This window comes from Salmo salar, chromosome 12, assembly GCF_965601325.2.
Source record: "Salmo salar chromosome 12, fSalSal1, whole genome shotgun sequence".
NCBI lineage: Eukaryota > Metazoa > Chordata > Actinopteri > Salmoniformes > Salmonidae > Salmo > Salmo salar.
This window is the reverse complement of record NC_138302.1, coordinates 21,814,819-21,838,924: the sequence shown is the minus strand read 5'-3', so window position 1 is coordinate 21,838,924 and position 24,106 is coordinate 21,814,819. Positions and strand designations below refer to the sequence as shown.

At 44.7% G+C, this 24,106-nt stretch overlaps 1 protein-coding gene across 1 annotated transcript in view; it reads left to right on the top strand.

Moving 5' to 3' along the window:
- LOC106564442 (protein phosphatase 1 regulatory subunit 29) overlaps positions 1-14,763 on the top strand; it is a 156,192-nt gene extending 141,429 nt beyond the window's left edge. The window contains exons 3-6 of the mRNA XM_014130543.3: positions 4,298-4,884; positions 5,508-5,657; positions 8,271-9,268; positions 9,572-14,763. Of these exons, the coding sequence (XP_013986018.1) occupies positions 4,660-4,884; positions 5,508-5,657; positions 8,271-9,268; positions 9,572-11,165 (2,967 nt within the window). The 5' untranslated portion in view covers positions 4,298-4,659 and the 3' untranslated portion in view covers positions 11,166-14,763. The remainder of the gene's footprint in view (positions 1-4,297; positions 4,885-5,507; positions 5,658-8,270; positions 9,269-9,571) is intronic.
- Positions 14,764-24,106: the final 9,343 nt, after the last annotated feature.

The window sequence follows — 24,106 nt, the reverse complement described above, 5'->3', positions numbered from 1 at the left end:
GGTTAGGGTTAAGGTTAGGATTAAGGTTAGGGTTAAGGCTAGGGTTAAGGTTTGGGATAGGGTTCAAACAGAATAACTAATATTACTAAATGAGTGTCTAGCACTGGAATATGATGAGAGAAAGAGAGAGATAGAGATGTGCTTTATTCCTTCAATAAAGGCTGTGAACTCTCATTCACACCGACACAAACACACACAAACAAAAACTATCATGTACTTTGTTTGCTCCTGTGTACAAACAAACACGCTCCATTTCAATCCACTTAATAAAACTACAAATTCACTCCAGAAGCCTCAACAGAGAATATCATTACAAAATGTAATATTTGTATTTTTACAGTAGGCAGATGGGCCTGTATGTATTACATTCTCTCTCTATGGCGGAAACCCAGTAATCTGGCAGACACCTCAGTCAAAGTCCTCCTGACTTTAGAGTCTGGAAAGGCTCCTTACATCAATAATGAAGGGGGCTGTGCTTCTTACTGATTGGTTCCCCTTGCTGTCTTTCTCACTCAACTACCAACAGGAACAGCCACACACAGCCCCCGAGCGCCGCCCCCTTCCAATTACAACTGTTGGATTTTCAAATCCGAACAACGAGAGGTCTCGACCCACCAGGAAAAAAAACAACATTTGAGAGAACCAATCAATGCGTCCACTCAATTTCGGAGCTAATATTGCATTAACAAATGGCCTCCTGTCCAGACTGGTGAGTCACAGCCCTTCCTCGCTGTGTGGTCACGTGGGTCGCATCAGCCAGGCTAGGATCACAGAGACAAATTGCTTTTTTATATGTGGCGTATTACCTTTACCGAGCTATGGAAGCCTATCAGGGTCAAAGGCAAATTGACAGTCTCTGATGGGGGAATTGAATTGTCGATATCAATTTCACAGCGTGACAGAGAGTTGGAAAGAGAGAGAATATGTGTGTCTCTCTGTGGTGTGTGTGTGTGCCTGTGTGTGTGTGGCACTGAGAGTTGGGTGTCAGCAGCCAAAATGAGAGGTGACCGGGATCTGAATTAGGTGCATGCTGCGGAGATGAGGAGAGCAGATGAAAATTAGGGACGGACCAATACAATAGGATAGGTTCCTACACTCTTAAGTGGATTCTTTTGCACTGTCCTGAAAAGGTCAGTGGATATGGATTTGTCCCAAATCTCTTAACAGGCTTCCTTGCCTCCACCACACACTCATGTAAAGTAGGGAGGATCAGAATGAATTCTACCACATTATGTTCACCAGTTAAGTATTCCCAGATCAGGTAGCTATCCTGAGGGTATGGTTCCATTGGATCAATGTCCACTGTTCTGTCAGTCACTTTGCATTGAAGCATCTGCTGAATGGCCACATTATGATGTAGCCAAGGAAGTCCAGCTGTTTAAGACCAACGGGATTTGCGGCTAAAGAACTTCTCTGCAGTTTGAGAGTAGATGATGGCGTGAGTAAAGTGTGTGTGTGAGCTTAGTCTTTTTGTGAATTGCATATTAACACCACGTTTATGCACTCCAGCGAAGTGTGGTTAAGTGTTTGTCAACATTCAGTTACAACAGACACACACACACGCACACACACGCACACACGCGCACGCACGCACGCAAGCACGCACGCACGCACGCACACACACACACACACACAAACTCCTCATGAGTGGTTAATGGTGCTTGTCTAGGCTCCTTTGAACCTCTCTGCATATGTGTCTTAAACTGGCTCTTACAGATAAACACTGTGTGTGTGTGAGTGTGTGTGTGTGTGTGTGGCTCTCACAGATAAACACTGTGTGTGTGTGTGTGTGTGTGTGTGTGTGTGTGTGTGTGTGTGTGTGTGTGTGTGTGTGTGTGTGTGTGTGTGTGTGTGTGTGTGTGTGTGTGTGTGTGGCTCTCACAGATAAACAGCAGGAATACAAATATAATTTGGTTTTTAGTATAAAACAACAGAAGAACATAAGGCCGTCCTAGAAAATGGGCTCCCGAGTGGTGCAGCGGTCTAAGGCACTGCATCTCAGTGCTAGAGGCATCACTGCAGACCCTGGTTCGATCCCGGGCTGTATCACAACCAGCCGTGAGTGCACAATTGGCCCAGCGTCGTCCGGGTTAGTGGAGGGTTTGGCCCGGGGTAGGCCGTCATTGTAAAATAAGACTTTGTTCTTAACTGAGATGCCTGGTTAATTAAATAAAAAATAGGCCTATTCACTTATTTATTTAACCAGGGTAGTCCACTCACAGACAGTCATTTTTAATTAATTTTTTTAACCTTTATTTAACTAGGCAAGTCAGTTAAGAACAAATTCTTATCTACAGTGATGGCCTACCAAAAGGCCTCCTGCGGGGACGGGGGCTGGGATTCAAAATAAAATAAAAATATAGGACAAAACACACATCACGACAAGAGAGATACCACAACAATACATAAGGAAAGACAACAACATACTAAGGCAGCAACACATGACAACACAGCATGGTTGCAACACAACATGACAACAACATGGTAGCAACACAACATGGTATCAGCACAAAACATGGTACAAACATTAGTGGGCACAGACAACAGCAAAGGGCAAGAAGGTAGAGACAACAATACGTCACACAAAGTAGCCACAACTGTCAGTAAGAGTGTCCATGATTGAGCCTTTGAATGAAGAGATTGAGACAAAACTGTCCAGTTGGAGTGTTTGTTGCAGCTCGTTCCAGTCGCTAGCTGCAGCGAACTGAAAAGACGAGCGACCCAGAGATGTGTGTGCTTTGGGGACCTTTAACAGAATGTGACTGGCAGAACGGGTGTTGTATGTGGAGGATGAGGGCTGCAGTAGGTATCTCAGCATGGGTAGGATGGTCCTCTGAATCAGGGTTAGTTTGGCAGCTGGGGTGAAAGAGGCGCGATTACGATAGAGGAAACCAAGACTAGATTTAACCTTAGCCTACACTGAACAGTCAACATGGTTCCTGTGTTATAGTAGTGTCATTTCACCGGTGTGACTGGTAGACATTATGTAATTTTGTAGAAAATGTGCAACCAGTGGGATGTACAGGTAACTGCCAAAATAAAGGAAACACCAACATGAAGTGTCTTAATAGGGCATTGGGGCACCACGAGCAAGAACAGCTTCAATGCATCTTGGCATAGATTCTACCAGTGTCTAACCTGGTCCCGTGTGTCATTTACATTTAAACCCATTTAAATGTAAGTGATATGGCATACACAAAACAGTGAACATTGTTCTGTGTGTTTGTGTCATTTCATTGGTGTGACTAGATACATTACAAAATATGTTTTAGGAAAAGTGACGTTGAAAATGGAAAATCCATTTGGATTGCTTTAGCTGTAATGCATACGCTTTAGTATGGATTACAGCCTAACCCACGTTAATCCAGCAGGAGAAACACACACACACACACACACACACACACACACACACACACACACACACACACACACACACACACACACACACACACACACACACACACACACACACACACACACACACACACACACACACACACACACACACACACACACACACACACACATTGATCCAGCAGAGAAATGCAGTAAACCACTGTGTCGTGCCTAGCTGCCTGCAAGACACTTTCTTCTCTACTTTCTCCTCCTTTTAGTCCCTCTTTCTTCTCGTAGTTCCTTTAAAAAGCGTTGATGTTAGCTTTATTGTTTTTCTGTATTGTAGAGCACAGAAGCTCTATAACTGAATTATGAAAGGCTTGTAAACAATGGAGAATGTCTATGAAATGAGATTTGATTGTTTTAGGGTTTTTAACATTTACATATTTATTGGTGAGTAGTATGCTAATGTATTTGCAGCAGAACTGCAATTCGATGATGCTGTGTGTGTGTCTGTGTGTGTTTGTCTATGTGTTATGCATTTTGTTTCATACATTTGAATAATATTACTTGTGGGAAAGGCTTGTTATTATGAAAAGTCTAAATCTATGTTCCTCTTTAGTAGTAAATTGAATAATCATCATTGCTAATGGATATTACAGTGTATCATGTTACCTTGAAGTGATGGCATATCTTCATTTTTTTCATTATGTCTCTTTTACACAGCTCATTTTGAAACCAGACCTAAAGTAAATTAATTAGAAATCCTCAGGGAATACGTGAAAGGGATTAACAATTTGTATTATTTTTATTTTGTCATTAGCTGTTTTAATGCAGATGTCTGTTTTTTCTATTTTTTTTCTCCTGTCTTTATCTTTCCTTCCCTCTGACTTTCTGGATCGATCTCTCTCTCTCTCTCTCTCTCTCTCTCTCTCTCTCTCTCTCTCTCTCTCTCTCTCAGGTTCTCTGCCAAACTGAAAGGGAGTTTTCCTCCATCTCTGTCGCTGAGGGAAACGGTCATTAGGGGCCATGAGTTGTTGCTGGGGCTACCATCATTGTAACCCTCCGATGCAGAACACTTAAAATGGGGTCTATGTTACCAGCTACCATGGCCGCCAAGCGGCAAGCCATACTCTAATCGCCTAGGCAACAACCTTTCTGTGACCTACGACTTCCTGTCTCTACTTCCTGGTCTGGCCACACCCCTTCCTTACCTGTCGCCCAACCTGATTTCAAACTTGCCTGCTTCCTTTCCTAATATTCTCCCCTTTCCCTTAGTTTCTTAATAAGATAACCCTTCCTATCCTCCCTTCCTCCCTAACGATGACCAAAAGGTTTCTCCACCTCCCCTCCATCCCGCTCTCCCTATCCCTCTCTCCATCCATCTTCCTCTACCTTCTCCCCCCATTACTTCTTCTCCTCCACCTCCCTGGGTCCGTCCGGGGGGACTGCTGGCTGATCGAAGGGGATAAAGGCTACGTGTGGCTGGCCATCTGCAGTCAGAACCAGCCCCCGTACGAGACCATCCCCCAGCACATCAACAATACGGTACTGTTATGTTCTATATTATAGAGTATATATTATGCTATACAGCCTACCCCTAGCGGTAATTGTAAAATATGTCATTTTAATTCCAATGCTGGTTTTGCTCAATGGGGTGTTCCTTTTCAACCACCGAATAACATCACCAAGAGTTAGCACAATATAGAATTGAAACAGTAGTGGGGCTGGAACAGAGCCTTGAGGAACACTAAAACTTACTTTACTTTTCAACCGTAGTTCATATGTCCCATAGGAACCACCATAGTTTGGCAAAGCTAAAACGGAATGTTTTGTTTATGCTAGCTTACAAATACTAGCTCACTGTTTTGCTATAAATAGCTCACTGTTTTGTTATACTACTTTACAAATGTTGAGCCGTATGATGAAAAAAAAAATGTCTCGTTCTTTTCAATTAGATTTTATTCGATTTATTTGACCATTTGAAAAAGACATTTCAACCGCGTGGATACAATGCATTTAAAGAAGTTTACAACGTATTTCCATTGTTGTCCACTTTCAACCCAACTTTCAACAGAAATGCAAAGCTAACACTAGATGTTTTCTCATGCTAGCTCGTGAATGCCAAGCTGTTTGATTTTAAACAAGTTGTCATTCTTTCAACACAACAGGTCCATGACCTGAGGCTGAATGAGAACAAGCTGAAAGCAGTGCTATTCCACTCCATGTATCGCTTCACCAACCTCACGGACCTCAACCTCACCAAGAATGATATCTCTTACATAGAGGACGGGGCCTTTACCCATCAGGCCAATCTACAGGTAAGGGATTTGATAAGTTGGTTGGTTGATGTGTTGAGAGGGAGGCATTTGATTGGTTGATTGGTTAGTTGATTGGTTATTTGTTTGATTCGTTGGTTGGTTGAGAAAGAGATATTTTACATAGAGGACATGGCTTTCACCCATCAGGCCAACCTACAGGTCATTGGTTTGATTGTTTGGTTGGTTACTATGTTGGTTGATTGGTTAGTTGGTTGGTTGATTGATTGGTTAATTGGTATGTTGGTTGGTTGATTGGTTAGTTGGTTGGATGACAACGAGATCTCTTACTTCAGGGATGGGCAACTCCTCTGGGGCCTGATTTGTGTCACACTTTTGCCCCAGCCCCAGTTTACATACAGTAACTTTGGAAAGTATTCAGACTTTGACTATTGCCACATTTTTTTTACGTTACAGCCTTATTATAAACTTGATTAAATAATTGTTTTGCCTCATCAATCTACACACAATGCCCCATAATGACAAAGCAAAAATAGGTTTTTAGAAAGGTATGCTAATTTATTAAAAATAAAAATGTCACATTTACATAAGTATTCAGACCCTTAACTCAGTGATTACAGCATTGATTCTTCTTGGGTATGATGCTTGGCACACCTGTATTTGGGGAGTTTCTCCCATTCTTCTCTGTAGATCTTCTCAAGCTCTATCAGGTTGGATGGGAAGCGTCACTGCACAGCTATTTTCAGGCCTCTCCAGAGATGTTCCATCGGGTTCAAGTCCGGGCACTGGCTGGACCACTCAAGGACATTCAGAGACTTGTCCTGAAGCCACTCCTGCATTGTCTTGGCTGTGTGCTTAGGGTCGTTGTCCTGTTTGAAGGTGAACCTTCGCACCAGTCTGAGGTCCTGAGTGCTCTGGAGCAGGTTTTCATCAAGGGTCTCTCTGTACTTTGCTCCGTTAGTCTTTTCCTTGATCGTGACTAGTCTCCCAGTCCCTGCCGCTGAAAAACATTCCCACAGCATGATGCTGCCACCACCATGCTTCACCGTAGGGATGATGCCAGGTTTCCTCCAGACGTGATGCTTGGAATTCAGGCCAAAGAGTTCAATCTTGGTTTCATCAGACCAGAGAGTCTTGTTTCTCATGGTCTGGGAGTCCTTTAGGTACATTTTGGCAAACTCCAAGCAGGCTGTCATATGCTTTATACTGAGGAGTGGCTTTCGTCTGGCCACTTTACCATAGAGGCTTGATTGGTGGAGTGCTGCAGAGCTGGGAAAACCTTCCAGAAGGACAACCATCTCCACAGATGAACTTTGGAGCTCTTTGTTGTTCTAAACTTCTTCCGTTTAAGAATGGTGGAGGCCACTGTGTTCTTGGGGACCTTCAATGCTGCAGAATATTTTTTGGTACCTTTCCCAGATCTGTGCCTTGACACAATCCTCTTTCGGATTTCTACAGACAATTCCTTTGACCTCATGGCTTGGTCTTTCCTCTGACATGCACTGTCAACTGTGTGACCTTATATAGACAGGTGTGTGCCTTTCCATATCATGTCCAATCAATTGGATTTACCACAGGTGGACTAAAAGTTGTAGAAACATCTCAAGGATAATCAATGGATGCACCTGAGCTCAATTTCGAGTCTCATAGCAAAGGGTCTGAATACTTATGTAAATAAGGTACTTCTGTTTTAATTTTTAAGACATTTGCAAAAATAAAAATAAAAACTGTTTTTGCTTTGTCATTATGGGGAATTTTGTGTAGAAGGCTGAGGATTTTATTTGATCAATTTTAGAATAAGGTTGTAATGCAACAAAATGTGGAAAAAGTCAAGGGGTCTGAGTACTTTCCGAAGGCACTGTACCTGACCCCAATAGTCAGTTAATCAGTTTAGAATGCAATTAGTATAATCAGCTGTGTTCGCTAGGGATGGGGAAAAAGTGTGACGCCACTCCGGCCCCTGAGGACTGGAGTTTCCCATCCCTGTCTTACATAGAGGATGGGGCCTTCACTGATCAGGCAAACCTACCTGTTAGGGAGGAATAGGGGTTTGATTGGTTGATCAGCTGGTTGTTTAGTTGATTGGTTGTTGGCTTGATTGGTTGACTGGTTTATTGATTGATTCGATTGACTGATTTTACTTCACTAATGCATGTTAAGGTTTTACATTAATACAAAACCATTTAGGGTAAACACAATAAGTCAAAAGGAAAATCTTAAACAATACTCTCTTCTCCGTGTTATAGATCAATACTTTGACCAGTGTGTTATGTAAGTGATAAGGGGCGTCATTTGAGATAGCCAAAGATTTACTGTATTACCCTTGTGCTCCCTTCATCGGACTGGTTACTGGAACTATTCACCAAGATGAAACCATTCTCCAGCTTCATTTAACAGCCCAAGTACATGGAAGCCATCATTTTCATTAGAACCAGAGTCCATGGCACACAGGGATGTTGCTATTTGTACCTACTAAGATGGAGGATAGGCCAAGTACTTACTGTATTCCGATTGTGGTCCCTTCTAATCTTACGTCCTCCACCTTTTCTCCATGCAGTGCACTAATTCAAAAAGCAGTCTTTTCATAGGGAACATGGTGTCATTTGAGATGCCAAAGTCTTACTGTTACTCCATTGTGGTCTCCTCTCATCCTAGGTCCTCCAGCTAGGTTACAACAAGCTGACCAACCTGACTGAGGGGATGATGCGTGGCCTGGGCCGCTTGCAGTGCCTCTTCCTCCAGCACAACCTCATCGAGGTCATTGACAACAAAGCATTCGAGGAGTCCAGCTCCAGCCTCAGCAGCATCGACCTCTCGTCCAATAAGCTAGCCCGGATTGATCCGTCAACTTTCACTGTGCTAAACCGGTTAATGGTCTGCGAACTAGCAGGAAATCCTTTCCATTGTGGATGTGATCTGTATAGTTTTCTTACTTGGTTGGAGGCATTTAATAACGTGACCCATACATACGACCGGCTGCAGTGCGAGACCCCTGGCGAGCTGTTTCTCTACCCGCTCCTGAGCCCCGTCGCCGGGCACGGACGCAGTGCTCGCACCATGCTCTCCACCATCTGTCGCGACGGCATGATCATACCCGGGATCACGTCTCAACCCGGCACCGACTGGGAGGGCTCCGGGATGGGCCCGGAGATGGACGGCCGGGCCGGGCCGTATCATCAACCGACAGCTTCGTCCACGGCCGACCCCAACTTCAACCCCAGCATCAAACTCCAGTGGGTCACTCTGTCTGCAGCCAAGCTGTTGGTCCAGATCCCTAAACCATACAGCAAGATGTACGTCCTGGTCCAATACAACCAGAGCTTCGTCTCGGACATCCAGAACCTCAAGGAGAAGAAGGAGAAGGTGACGTTGGTGGATCTCAAACCTCACACCAACTACACCTACTGCGTAGTGTCTATAAGTAAAAACCAGCGCAACAACCACACATGCATCTTCTTCGCCACACGAGAGGCTGGCCCTGACGACCACCACGCCAACCCGTCAACCATGACGCATTACATCATGACGATCCTGGGGTGTCTGCTGGGGATGGTGATCGTGCTCGGGCTTGTCTACTACTGCCTGAGGAAGCGTCGGATGCAGGAGGAGAAGGAGAAGGCGATCAGCGTGAAGAAGACCATCTTGGAGATGCGGTAAGAGGGACAGACCCAATGTTGTTGAAACCCCAGCTCTTTATTCTGTTATTTGACATTATTTTACTCATCTCTTTTATAGCATTATTGTTTTTTATTATTCTCTTTCATTCCGTTTTATTGTTGTTACAATAAAGTGTGTTTGTGATTTAAATGCACTTTAATTAATTAAAGTTTGATTCGAGGTTTGAATAACTCGGGACTCATAGGTAGATGTGATGCACCTGAATTGCACACAGCTATTTTACCTGAGATGTAAAATATTTGATTCTTATGGATTTTATCCTTGGATTTTATTTACAGGTATGGACCGGAGGCTGCAGCCCAGGCAGCTAACGACCCGGCAGCCATGCAGCATCTCCAGGAACAGGCCCAGAACCAGGGGCACCCTGGAGGTCACCTCCACGGAGGAGGGGGTGGGGGTAATAAACTTCCTCCCTCCGCCTCCTCCAGCTCCGGCATGCTCCACGGTTCGGCCAACACCACCTCCTCCCGCCTCTCGACGCTCCCCCAAGTGGAGAAGATGGCCACAGCGTTCGGTGAAGCCATGGCAACCAATAAAGGGAACTATATGGACGTGAGGAGTGGGGCAGGATTATCGGGAGACGGGGGAGGATTATTACTGGCAGGGGGAGGAGGAGGAGGGGGCGAGGCGATACTGGTGGCTATGCGAGGCATCAACGGTTGCAGTGAAGACGGAATGGATGTTGGGAATGATTCGGATGATGACGGGCACGGATCTGCGTCAGAGATCTCGACGATCGCCATGGAGGTCGACAAAGTCAACCAGATTATCAACAACTGTATCGACGCTCTCAAGCTCGACTCCCTTGTTGCGACGACAACATCTGGTGACAACCCTACTTCTCCTCCACCTGCTTGTATCACCTCCCTCGCTCGGAACCTCATCCCCCTCTCCCAAGGCCTCGCTGACACCTGCCAGATGCTCGCCTCCTCTCCCAAAATCCATGCCCCTCCCGCAATGACCCCCGTCCCCCTCGTCATGCCTCTCTCGGAGCGTCCCGGAATCAGCGGAGGGGGGTTTCTCTCGCCCCCATACAGGGACCCACCACCGGCGAATGCCGTACGACCCTTACAGAGGCAGCTGAGCGATACAGGTGTGGTGGTCATGGGTGCTGGGAAGAACCGATGTAGCGTATCCTCGGCTGGAGGATCCATGAAGAGCACCAGGGTCTTCAGTCTGGATGTCCCGGAGCCCCGCAGCCCGGGCCCCAACTCCTGCCCTGCATACCCAGAGAAGGGGAGCCCGGTTCGGTGTGGGGAAACCATGGAGAGGCTCCCTCTTGTGGGTGGAAATGGTAGTGGTTGTGGTAGTGGTGGTGATGGAAACGGGATGGGTTGTGGTGGTGGGAACGGAATGGGAGGAGGGGTTAATGAAGGTGGGGTGAATGTCAATGGAGGTGGGGTGGGTTGTGGAGGGGGAGGAAGAGGAGGGGGAGGACCGGGAAAGCAGCAGCAGCATCATCATCTGGAGGTACATCCAGACTACCACTGTTCTGAGCACAGGCACTCCTTCCCCGCCCTCTACTACGAGGGAGCCAACGACTCCCCCTCTCCCTCCCCATCCCAGAAGGCCTCCTTCCTCAAACCTCTGGGACGTACCAAAAGGGACCCTGCCGCCTACTCCCAGCTTTCCCCTTCCCGGCACCACAACTACTCCGGCTACTCCTCCAGCCCCGAATATTCCTCGGAAAACACCCTTCGAATCTGGGAGAGGTTCCGGCCACACAAGAAAGGCCCTCGCGACCCTCGCGAAGAGGCGACGTATATCGCTGCAGGCCACGCCTTGAGGAAGAAGGTTCAGTTTGCGAAAGACGAGGACCTCCATGATATCCTCGACTATTGGAAGGGGGTGTCGGCCCAGCAGAAGCTGTGAGAGATGAGGAAGAGGTGTAACCTAGAGGAAGGCATACAGAAGGAGAAGACAGTGATGTCATAATTCTCAAGAACTCCCAGACAGTGAATGGACCTGAATGACACAACTACAACTGTTGGCTCCCATGTGTACTTCCTGGTCTCTTTTATGACATCATCTGTCTTCTCATTCTTTAACTTATCCTAGGGTGTTACAACAGCAGACTCTGACAGGGATGAGGAGGATAGTAGTGGAAGTTATGGGGGAGACATTATGTAGTAGTAGTAGTAGTAGCATGACACCGGGTATTGGGGTTTTTCTACAGTTCCACAATGGAACTACAGGGGTTCCACAATTCTACAAGTCGTTCCACAGAAGTTCCACTGTTCCATTGCGGGTTCCATCATGGTTCCACAAGAGTTCCACGGTTCTATAGAGGTTCCAAAGTTCCATAAAGGGTTCTATAATGTCTCTGTAACGGTTCCGTAGGGGTTCTATAGTGGTTCTAGAAGTTTCAAAGTTCTACATGGAGTTCCATAATGGTTCCACATTGAGCTTCTAAGTGGTTCCACATTCTCTTTTTTTCCAGGTTTGGGTAAACAAAAAAATAACAATATATCAGATTTCCTTTTGCCTGGCACTTTGGTCCTTGCAGACTACCATAGAAAGACAGAGCCAGGGTAATGAGGACTCAGTAATGACTGCAGAGTCTTGTCACTAGCAGGTGTCCTAAGACTCATTACAACATATCTCCCAACAACAAGCAGCAGCATTACTCGGCTTAAACCCTGGTCCCTTAAACAGCACAGCTCATAATCCCATCAACATTCAATTCATTCACTAAACACTGGTTGCATCCCAAGTGGCACTCTATTCCCTATTTTGTGCACTACTTTTGACAAGGGCCCACAGGGTTCCCATAGGGCTCTGGTCAAAAGTAGTGAACTATATAGGGAATAGGGTGCCATTTGGGACGCAGAGTCATTTCACTCTGCAGCCCACCACCTGCCTCCCTAGCAGCGCCATTTAGAGAGATAATTGAAAGGGGATGAGGAATTAGCAGTGTTTGCCTCAATCTCTTCTTCTTCCTTCGGAGGAGGGGGGAGAGAGGAGGGGGAGAGGGAGGATGGAGGGGAGAAGGAGGACAAGGAAGAGGGGGAGGATATTAAGCGATACTTATCGTGTTAATTGTTCTCGGCTGTAATTAGCCCAGGAACAAAACAGGTGGAGATGCTAGCGTGGGTGGACACACACCAAGAGGTGTGTGTGTGTGGACGGTGGGAACCAGGCCCTGGAGCCCCTCTCTGTGTTTAGCAGGAGCGTGCTTATCGATTGGAAACACCTACACATGTTTTACAGAGCGTGGCATGCTATTGGGGTGCTCCGCCATTTTGTTTTCTCCTTCTTCTTGGCCTTTTCTAAATCAGACATGTGGATTGAGCAGATACATTGCATTCAGATAGCAAACAAGGAGGAAGGGACGTTTACACACACACACACGCACGCACACTCTGTGTGTGTTCAGATTACTATGTAGTAAGCCGTTTTCCAGACCTACTTGCTAACATTTCCCTGGCTTCGAGCCAATTTGTTATTTACAGGTATAGCATTTTTTCTTTTGATAAGAAAGTCAAAGCTTCCTTCAGGGGAAGATTAAAATTAGCATTTCAATAGTGCTAGTCATGCAAAAACCACTTTAGGCTGGGTTAGGAAAGGGGGAGAGAGACGAGTGTTGGCTCCCATATTGAAGCAGAAGGTAATCATGTCGGAGTAGAGAGAAGGTTCCTAGCAGAACACACAGACCACACAAGAAGTTACAGCTGAAATTAAAGACAATGCTAGTATGGTGATGTTTAGAAAAGCTAGAGTTCGCAAGGGTTCATGGTCTATTTTAGAGGGAGCGAGAGCGTGAGCGAGCGAGAGAGAGAGAGAGAGAGAGAGAGAGAGCGAGAGAGAGAGAGAGAGAGAGAGAGATGGATCTCTATGGAGAGGTCAACGAAATCATATAGCAGAGCCATAGATATAAAGAGTTAGTGAAAAAATCTATCTTCAATGTTGGCAGCAAATGTTCCATACAAAAAAACATAGTGCCAAATATGCTATTTATAGTGGCAATATATGAACATAGCCCAATTGTTATATTTTGTATTGGTCTTTTGACATCAGATTTTTTCAGATCTGATCTGGTTAGTCAAAATACAAATTAGTGAGAAAGAAAATCAGAATTGGGCTGCCTGTCTAAACGCAGCCTCTACCTGGTCTCTGGTCTATATGGAGGTGACAGAGGTTATACAGTGCCTTGCAAAAGTATTCACCCCCCTTGGCGTTTTTCCTATTTTGTTGCATTACAACCTGCAATTTAAATAGATTTTTACTTGGATTTCATGTAATGGACATACACAAAATAGTCCAAATCGGTGAAGTGAAAAAAAAAAACTTGTTTAAAAATATACAAAAGGAAAAAGTGGTGTGTGCATATGTATTCACCCTCTTTGCTATGAAGCCCCTAAATAAGATCTTGTGCAACCAATTACCATCAGAAGTCACATAATTAGTTAAATAAAGTCCACCTGTGTGCAATCTAAGTGTCACATGATCTCAGTATATATACACCTGTTCTGAAAGGCTCCAGAGTCTGCAACACCACTAAGCAAGGGACACCACTAAGCAAGCAGCACTATGAAGACCAAGGAACTCACCAAACAGGTCAGGGACAAAGTTGTGGAGAAGTACAGATCAGCGTTGGGTTATAAAAAAATATCCGAAACTTTGAACATCCCACAGAGCACCATTAAATCCATTATTTAAAAAATGAGAAGAATTTGGCACCACAACAAACCTGCCAAGAGGGCCGCCCACCAAAACTCACGGACCAGGCAAGGAAAGCATTAATCAGAGAGGCAACAAAGAGACCAAAGATAACCCTGAAGGAGCTGCAAAGCTCCACAGCGGAGATTTGAGTATCTGTCCATAGGACCACTTTAAGCCGTACACTCCAAAGAGCTGGGCTTTACGGAAGAGTGTCCAGAAAAAAATAAGCCAAATGTTTGGTGTTTGCCAAAAGGCATGTGGGAGACTCCCCAAACATATGGAAGAAGGCATTCTGGTCAGTTGAGACTCAAATTGAGCTTTTTGGCCATCAAGAGAAACGCTATGTCTGGCGCAAACTCAACACTTCTCATCACCCCGAGAACATCATCCCTACAGTGAAGCATGGTGGTGGCAGCATCATGCTGTGGGGATGTTTTTCCATTGACAGGGTCTGGGAAACTGGTCAGAATTGAAGGAATGATGGATGGTGCTAAATACAGGGAAATTCTTGAGGGAAAGTCTTCCAGAGATTTGAGACTGGGACGGAGGTTCACCTTCCAGCAGGACAATGACCCTAAGCATACTGCTAAAGCAACACTTGAGTGGTTTAAGGGGAAACATTTTTAAATGTCTTGGAATGGCCTAGTCAAAGCCCAGACCACAATCCAATTGAGAAGCTTTTGCCTTGAAGTATGGGCAAAAAATCCCAGTGGCTAGATGTGCCAAGCTTATAGAGACATACCCCAAGAGACTTGCAGCTGTAATTGCTACAAAAGGTGGCTCTGCAAAGTACTGACTTTGGGGGGGGGGGGGGGAATAGTTATGCACGGTCAAGTTTTACGTTTTTTTGTCTTATTTCTTGTTTGAAAATATTTTGCATCTTCAAAGTGGTAGACATGTTGTATAAATCAAATGATACAACCCCCCACAGAAAGCCATTTTAATTCCAGATTGTAAGGCAACAAAATTGGAAAAATGCCAAGGAGGGTGAATACTTTAGCAAGCCACTGTATTTTACATTAGCTACATGTCAATTGTGCCCCTCTTGCCATCAGAGGAGTGGAGCCTGCTATAGATCAAAATGCTCTCATGCATACACTGACCAGGGAGATGGTTACCCCTGGTCAAAACACAAAAATGGCTGACAGGAGTGAACAGAGATGGTTTTGCTGTTCACTGTACACTATGTGGAACTTTCTATGCTGTTCTCTGAATGTGCAAACATGGAAATAGAATTTTGATAACGTGGATGGAACATTAAAAAGGGGGGGACCTATATATATTTATTTCAATTGGTTGATCCTTCCATACCCACACTGTGGACTGAGTTATACGATTTGTTGGAAGATGGAGCAAGGTTTGGTGATGCCTCTAGATCTGGGGACTCGTTTGACCCAATATATTTGATGTACTTATAGACCTACAGCATCCAAGTCTGACCTTTGTGTAACATATATTACATTTAGTTCTAAAATATATATTTAGGTTTAGTGTAATAGATTATTTAGCGATACTTTACTTTAGGCCTACCGCATCACAAATATATTTGATTGATATTATTTATTTTATATTTGATATAGCCTCTCTGGACTCATTTGACCTAATATATTTGATGTACTTTAATGGATGTCTCAGTGCTACTTATAGACCTACCAGTCTGGCGTTGGTACAAAATCTATTAGATTTAAATATCATATATTTTGGGGGGATTACGTCTAATGGATACAGCATCACGGTATTGACCTATGACTCCTTGCACTCTGCTTGAATTAACGTTAATTGGCCGCATTCTGATCTGCTCATCCATTCTGACTGGAATCATGAATCATTGCTTTGTTGGTATATTCTTATCCTCAGAATGACATTACTGACGTATAATGATATTCATAGACTCATTACATGATCTTGCTATTTCCGTCTCTCTCTCTCTCTCGCTGCAAGTCTCCAGTCTTTCCTCTCTTCCGCCCACTCCCTCTCTCCATCCTCTCCTCCCTCCACGCCCTGATGTCCTATTCGCTCTCTCATTCCCTCTGACCCACTTCTGTTGGCTAATATAACCCAGCAACCAGCAACAAAAAGACAACAACATGTAATTCACTCGCTTCTCTCGGTTTTTCATCCCTCCCTCCACCCTTGTCTGGTTTAATGGTCCACATTCATTTGCAGATGAGGTGTCTGCATCCCAAATCCAACCCTGTTCCCTATTGCACTACGTTTGACCAGGGCCTATAGGGTTCCTATAGGACTCTGTTAGTAGTGAGCTATTTAGGGATTAGGGTTCCATTTGAGCCGATTGCGAGGTGTCAGGGCCAATAAGGGGAGGTTGTGGGAGCCATGCTAATATGCTGATATTATTAACTCTGCCAGATTGAAGGGTTGATTGAAATTAATCAAAGATTCCAAGGACTCTCTCTCTCTCTATGTCTCTCTCTGTGTCTCTCTTTCTCTCTCTCTCTGTGTCTCTGTCTCGCTCTCTCTCGCTCTCTATGTTTCTCTCTCTCTCAGCGTAGCTGGCCTAGTCGTCCCAGATACAGGATCAGATTTCTTCACCCTTAAGTCCTAACCTAAACCACTAGGATGAAAAACTTTGACCTCAAAATTGCCCTTAGATCTCCCAGAGGGGCTGGAGGAAAGGGCGTAGTCGGACAAAGTTTCCCATATCCACTAATCTAAGGTCAGTTTAGAGGTTTCCTCCCTAATGTCTGAGGTTAGGATTGAGGGAGGGTAAGCTGATCCTAGATCTGTGCCTACGGGTAACTTCCACTTCTGACTGAGAAGCAAGGAAAGGGCAGATCTCTTAGAGCCTCTAAGCCAAGGCCTTATGGGAAATGCAGATCTATCCCATTTTCCTTGACGCCTATCAGAGGTGAGGAAAGGGCAGAACTCATCCTGCTAAGGCCTTATGGGAAGTGCAGTCTTATTTCCATGAACCTCAACTCCTAATGCTTAACTTTGAAGCCAGTGTGTTTTGACAGTGAGGCAGAAAACAGGCAGGACTACAAAATGGCCATCCACAGAATGTGTTCTGATGGAAAGGTCAAATGCAAGATCTCTATCTTACAGTAGATTTGTGCTGAAAAGTGGAAGGTCTGTATGTATAGCCCCCCTATGTATGACGAGGCATTTAATGCAAAAATGTAATTAAGACTTTCATCGAATGCTGATGTCCATAAAAATACTTACAACCCCCCCCCCCCTCACTCTGTCTTACTCCCCAACAAATCAAATAGACTCACGTCCAGCAACAATGGGGATGTCAACCACACGTCTGCATTACTCAACAGTCACCATCAATAAAACCTGAGTTGAGTTTTATCAATTTGAGCACACACAGGGATGTCCCCGGGCCACTATTTTGGACAGCCTCCGTTTTGATTAAAAGGCCTTTTGGGTCTCTTATTGTAGCCCCTGTTTAAAACCACCGGTCAGTTTCCTCTGTGGAGGTTTCTGGTGAATTACTAATCAATTACATTTTGATTAGCGCTGGAGGCTAACGCTACACGGTGGAACTGACAGAGTGCCTTTGTAAATTAATGACTACATTACCTTTTAACAAAAGGAGAGAGAGAGAGAGAGAGAGAGAGAGAGAGAGAGAGGCAGGCACTCCCCTCTTAGCCCTCAGGTCTCTATCCCTCTCTCTGGCCATCACTAATAATAACATTAACTCAAGATAGATATTATTAATTTCAGCTCTTATTACTCTAAGGATGACTCTGTGGCCACTGCTGCCCATAATTCACATCTAAGTATATTACAAATTATATTACAAAATATATTAGTCATTTTAACTTTGTGGAGACTGCGAGGGCGTGTGTGTGTATGTGTGCGAGCAGGAGAGTGTGTTTGCACACACGCTATATTGTTTAGACTTCGAGGCTGTGCACAGACTTTTTATAATTCGGTCATGGTTTGCGTAGGCTGTGGGGTATTGAACAAAGGCCTTCATAACCACTGAATGAATTGCTGATGTTAATATTTTCCATGTTGGAAGCTGTACATGGGTCCAATGGTGAAGATCAAACCTAGCTCCTCTTCCTGTTGTAACCGTACATGAAGCATTTGGCGCTATACTTGTAACCCAAGTAAACAAACCAATGTATCTTGCCAATCCCCATCTGAAAATAAACAACCCACCCCTGGGCCGCTGGTCTAGACTCTCCTTCCCTCCCTCCCTCCTTCCTTCCCTCCCTCCCTCCCTCCCTCCCTCCCTCCCTCCCTCCCTCCTTCCGCCCTCCCTCCCTCTTTCCAGAAGGTTGTCAACAATGAGGCAGCAACACAACTTCTTTATGGACATACAAGTTAGAACGAGTCTTTTCTTTCCTTCCCCCTAAAGCGTACTTCATCAGAGTTTATTGCGTTGTAGATAATTTTTTATTGTTAGAGTTTGTTTTATTGTCCGTTGCTTGGGGAGCTTCTGTATTGCTGCATGAATTTTAGATTTTTTTTGTCTTTTCATTTTCTCAACTTTTGAACAAAGCTACAGTCTGAGATCTGGGATTTTCTTCAATGGTAATTTCCATTCCTGATATACAGGTATACCCAATTGATTATTGAAGAGAATAAAACTTCACATCCCAGAGTGTAGATTTAAAGGTTATTGAAAACACAAATCAATAGTCGCATGACAAAATGGTGGAAAAACCCCTGATTGCTTCTCTGTGGATTTACAGTTGCTCTCAAACTAAAGCTCATTCGGTGAAACTGGAGGCACAGAATGGCTCCCAGGGAACCACCGTGGCGGCTCTTTGCTCTCATTTAATTAAACTTGGATCCATGCAGTTTAGATGTGCGGTGCAAACTTATGAAGCGCCAGTATGAGGGAGAATATTACTGCTACTGCTCAAATATCTGTTTTCACGCAATGGGATGCATCTCAACAGTCTTGAATGTTTTCCTCAATCATGTCCTCGTATATATATATATATATGAAAAACAGAATAGGTGAAAACAAAATGGTGGATGTTTACTGTGAATCTACTTAAACCACTATTTCTTTAAAGGGACAGTTCAGTTAAATTACATATTTATGTGTTTCCTTGCCTTGAAAGCAGTCTATAGACATATGTAAAAAATGTAATCTAGATGAACTATCCCTTTAACATCCATGCAGATTAAGGAAAGGAAACAAGGACACAAGGGAGGAGAGGAGGCAACCTTTTCTCGTTTCCTCATTTCTATACGAGCCCACTGATAAAATGTGGTGTTTTTCAGCTTGAGTGAGCACCACCGTCTGCTGTTGAGATTAAACTAGATGACTGATTTAGTCTCTATCCTCATGAGACACACACACACACACACACACACACACACACACAACCCCTGGAGGAGGTTATACCGGAGAGCAACTGTGACACACGACAAACAAACAATGTAGTGTAAAATTAATATGTGTTTATATAGATTCTAGATACACAATGGACTTGACAAATGAGAATATGAAGACACACACACACACACACACACGTTTCCACACGTACACGCACACAGAACATGGACTCAGTATTTCTGTCTATACGTTTACATACACAAATGGTCTTAAAAAGTGTTAAATAAAAGAGGAGACAAACAAGGGAATACGATGAGAAGGAATGGCACTAAACCTCTGTAAAAATGTATTAACCTTGACTTATTTTCCCATGTATTTATTTAATGTGTTCCATTTATTTATTTAATTTGACATGTATTTATTTCATTTGACATGTATTTATTCCCGAACAACAGGGTGCTTGGATGTTTGTATGGATCTATCATCATCATGTTGTGATTGTTTCTTTGTCAGAGATCTACGATAGAACTGCAGATCTACGATAGAACTGCAGAGTTCTACAATGGAACAGTAGAGTCCTATAAACTGTACTGAAACATGGAGGACTTAAGACTGTAAATGTACAGCACTTCATGTAGCTTTCTGATCAGCTTTATGAGCCATTATGCTTTCCACTGCCAGTCTCTATACCGAGACTTAAAGGGAAGGTTCACCACCAAATCAAAGGTTATTAGAGTTTCTCACACCTATAGTAGGCACCATTTAATACAGTAAAACCAAACGGTCCCTTTAAGTCTGAGGATGTTTACACACAGTTGTATGGTTTAGACACACACACACACACACACACACACACACACACACACACACACACACACACACACACACACACACACACACACACACACACACACACACACTCAGCCCATGTTGAAGAGCTGATAATATGCCTGTCAGACCTCTCTATTATCAATGAGGCCCTTGTCAGAAATCGTGTTACACTGCGTGTGTGTATCCTAAAAACTAGGGGTTTGAATATCTAGCTTTGTGAAGTTGAATCGCCCCATGGACAACAGGGATGGAATTAGTATTATGCAGGGTGTGTGTGTGTGTGTGTGTGTGTGTGTGTGTGTGTGTGTGTGTGTGTGTGTGTGTGTGTGTGTGTGTGTGTGTGTGTGTGTGTGTGTGTGGTGTGTGTGTGTGTGTGTGTGTGTGTCTGGCTCAAAATAACCGCTGGTGTCGGTCAGATCAGTTCTGCTTGACTGAGCCTGGGACATGAAAAGACACAGTTAGTGTGTGTGTGTGTGTGTGTGTGTGCGCGTGAGTTTGTGCGTCTGTGTGTGTGTGCACACGGGTTGTGTGAGCTACATGACCTATTTGAAGAGCCTGCAGATATACAGAAGATTAATTAAAAATCTTCACAGATCAACCTGTCACACACACACACACACACACACACACACACACACACACACACACACACACACACACACACACACACACACACACACACACACACACACACACACACACACACACACACACACACACATAAACACGTCATCGCCTCATTAAAAAGGAACCGACCCTTTTGAGTTATATAATGCAGTCCCCAATTCACCTCACACTCACATACACACACTTGCAGACGCACAAAAACAGAGACACGCTGGCACACAAACACATTCTCTCCATTTCACCATCTTTCACAGTTAAACACTTATACAGCAACGGCACACACACACACACACACACACACACACACACACACACACACACACACACACACACACACACACACACACACACACACACACACACACACACACACACACATACATAATTGTCCTTGTTTTACTCTTCTTGTGAGGACTTGTCATGTTGCCGCTTCTCTCCCAGATTCCGACACGCACTTCTTCCTCATCAGTTTGAGAATCCTACAGTCTGAGCATAGAAATGCTGGCAGATCCTTGTTTCTCCTAATAAAAATAGTAGTCGCAGTAAGAGGGATGAAAAGTGGTTTCATCCCATCATCCCAAAGGGCACCCTATTCCCTCTGTAGTGCACTACTTTTGACTGCATAGGGAATAGGGTGTGACACACAGTGTGCTGCAGCGTGTAGAGGCTGTGTTTAAGGAGAGGGGGGATCTGTCTCATTGTGCCTCTCCATTTTAACTAGATCACCCAGGGCTCACGGCGGACATTTTGATTCACTTAGCTCCGGAGACCCTCTCCTCTCTGAGTAATGGAGAAGATTAGACTAGTGATATTACTAATACAATGGATGGAGAGGGAGCAAGAGGGAGGGAGGGATGGAGGGAGGGAGGGCCAGGTAGGAAGGAGGGAAGGAGAGAGGGAAGCCTTGGGGCTGTGACGTTGCTAACACAATGGAGAGGGGGAAAGAGGGGAGGAAGGAGAAGGGGAGAGGGAGAGCGTAGCCTAGATCTTGAGACGTTTACAGTACAATGGAGAGATTGAAGAAAGGGAGGCCGGGATGGAGGGATGGCTGGAGAGAGAGAGGGAAGGGAGAGTTAAGCCTTGGACTTGTGACGTTTATAGTACAATGGAGAGATTGAAGAAGGGATAGAAAGGAAGAGAGGAAAGGTTGGGTAAAGGGAAAGAGAGCTAGAGAAGAAGAGAGGAGAGTGAAGGGATAGAAAGGAAGAGAGGAAAGGTTGGGTAAAGGGAAAGAGAGCTAGAGAAGAAGAGAGGAGAGTGAAGGGATAGAAAGGAAGAGAGGAAAGGTTGGGTAAAGGGAAAGAGAGCTAGAGAAGAAGACAGGAGAGTGAAGGGAAAGACAGAAGTGGGTGATGTGTATCTCTACATTAAAGCCAGGGCACTGTTCAGGTCATATGTGACATACATTGGCTTTTGCCATTAGAGCCTCTTAAACAGTAGCTACCTATAGCTTATCAGCAGGCTACTGAAGGGCTTTTCTATTGGTTACTGAGAACGCCATGGAAATAGAAGTACTAATTACGGGGATCTCAATTCAAGTCAGTGTGCCATGATGGGGCTTTTCTTCCTTCTAGTATTTTTATTTCTATGGAGAAAGCCATTTCATAGAGAGCATAGATAGAGCCATTGGCACGCTTAGATGTATCTCTGTCTTTGTGTGACCAACCAGGTTCCAACCCTGGTCACAAGACTGTGTTAGCGTTCTGAGCTAAAGCCTCGGCTTTACTTCCGTTACGTACACAGTTTAATATAAAAAAGGAGGGAAGAGATACATGACATTTTTTTTAACAATATTAGTTTAATTCTCTTTCTGTTACAATGCCATGGGACAATTAAAACATTCAAAACAATGTTGTTTTGTGACTCTGTGTCCCATTTAAATAACAATCAACATGACAATTACTCACGCAGCAACACCATCTGAGGGAATTGCTTCAGTTGGTCCCCCAGGTGGCATTGCCACAGAACTGTTAATAACAGCCCTGGAACAGATTTAACACATCAACACAACAAGTATGTCTCGATGAAATCAAATGGGTTTTAGGGGGTTTTGTTTCACAGCGAGGTGGGTCAGTGAAATAGGGTCTGTGTGTGTGTGTGTGTGTGTGTGTGTGTGTGTGTGTGTGTGTGTGTGTGTGTGTGTGTGTGTGTGTGTGTGTGTGTGTGTGTGTGTGTGTGTGTGTGTGTGTGTGTGTGTGTGTGTGTGTGTGTTGAAGTGTTTCGTCTCGGAGCAAGTGACGGGGGTTCAGTGTCTCGCAGGGATGTCACGCTGTAGTCTGGGTTGCCAAGCGATCGATCACCCAACACTCCCTTGTCGCCGGGGGGCGACGGGCGGAACAGTGGAGGCTCTGGGGTTGCTAGGTAGTAAAAACAACAAGATACTTTAATTGCCTGTGTGTCACTGTGTGTGTGTGTGTGAGAGTGAAGAAAACCAGTAGGAAGTAACTATGGCCCTAGGTGGTTGTGTGGGCTTGGACTCTGCTCTGGTCTCCCTTTTAATGACCTCTAGTGTATAGAGAGAGGGAGGGAGGGAAGGGAGGAGGCAGGGAGATAAAGAGGGAGAGAGAAAGAGAGAGGGCTGGAGGGAAGCAAGTGGAGAGAGCTCAGGTGGAAAGAGAGAGATATGGTGAGAGAGAAAGACAGAGGGTCGAAAGACAGCCAGTCAAACTCCCGCTTTGCCTCCTACATCCCCTTACAACAGACTAAAATGAAATAAAAGCATTTGAAGACCTGACTGAACACAGCGAGCCCCATAGACTGATGTTCCTGCCTTCTAGAGACCAATAACAATGTTGTTGGCTTTTGTTCAGATAGCTGTGTATGGACAGACACACAGACACTCACACACACACAGACACACTGTATATGGAGCTACACACAGACACACACGCACACAGACACACACACACACACACACACTGTATATGGAGCTACACACAGACACACACGCACACAGACACACACACACACACACACACTGTATATGGAGCTACACACAGACACACACGCACACAGACACACACACACACACACACACACTGTATATGGAGCTACACACAGACACACACGCACACAGACACACACACACACACACACTGTATACGGAGCTATGCTTCAGTGGTTCTCCGATTATCTCTCCATCAGTCCCCCGGCTTCATTATAGCTTCTAGCCATGCAGTGTAACACACCAGCACCAGACAGCTACTGAGCTTGATGTTTAGACCATGGAGAGAGAGAGGGGGAGGGACGAGATAAGAAGGGGAGGGAGAGGGAGGAGGGAGCGGAGGAGAGAAGTGTACACCAGCTAGCTACTGAAACGCAACATTTAGACAGAGGGAAGGGAGACATGGGAGGAAGAGGGGAAAGGAGGAAGCTATACATCACCTTGCTGCTACAGTATGTGGCTGGAGGAAAACATAATTTATAC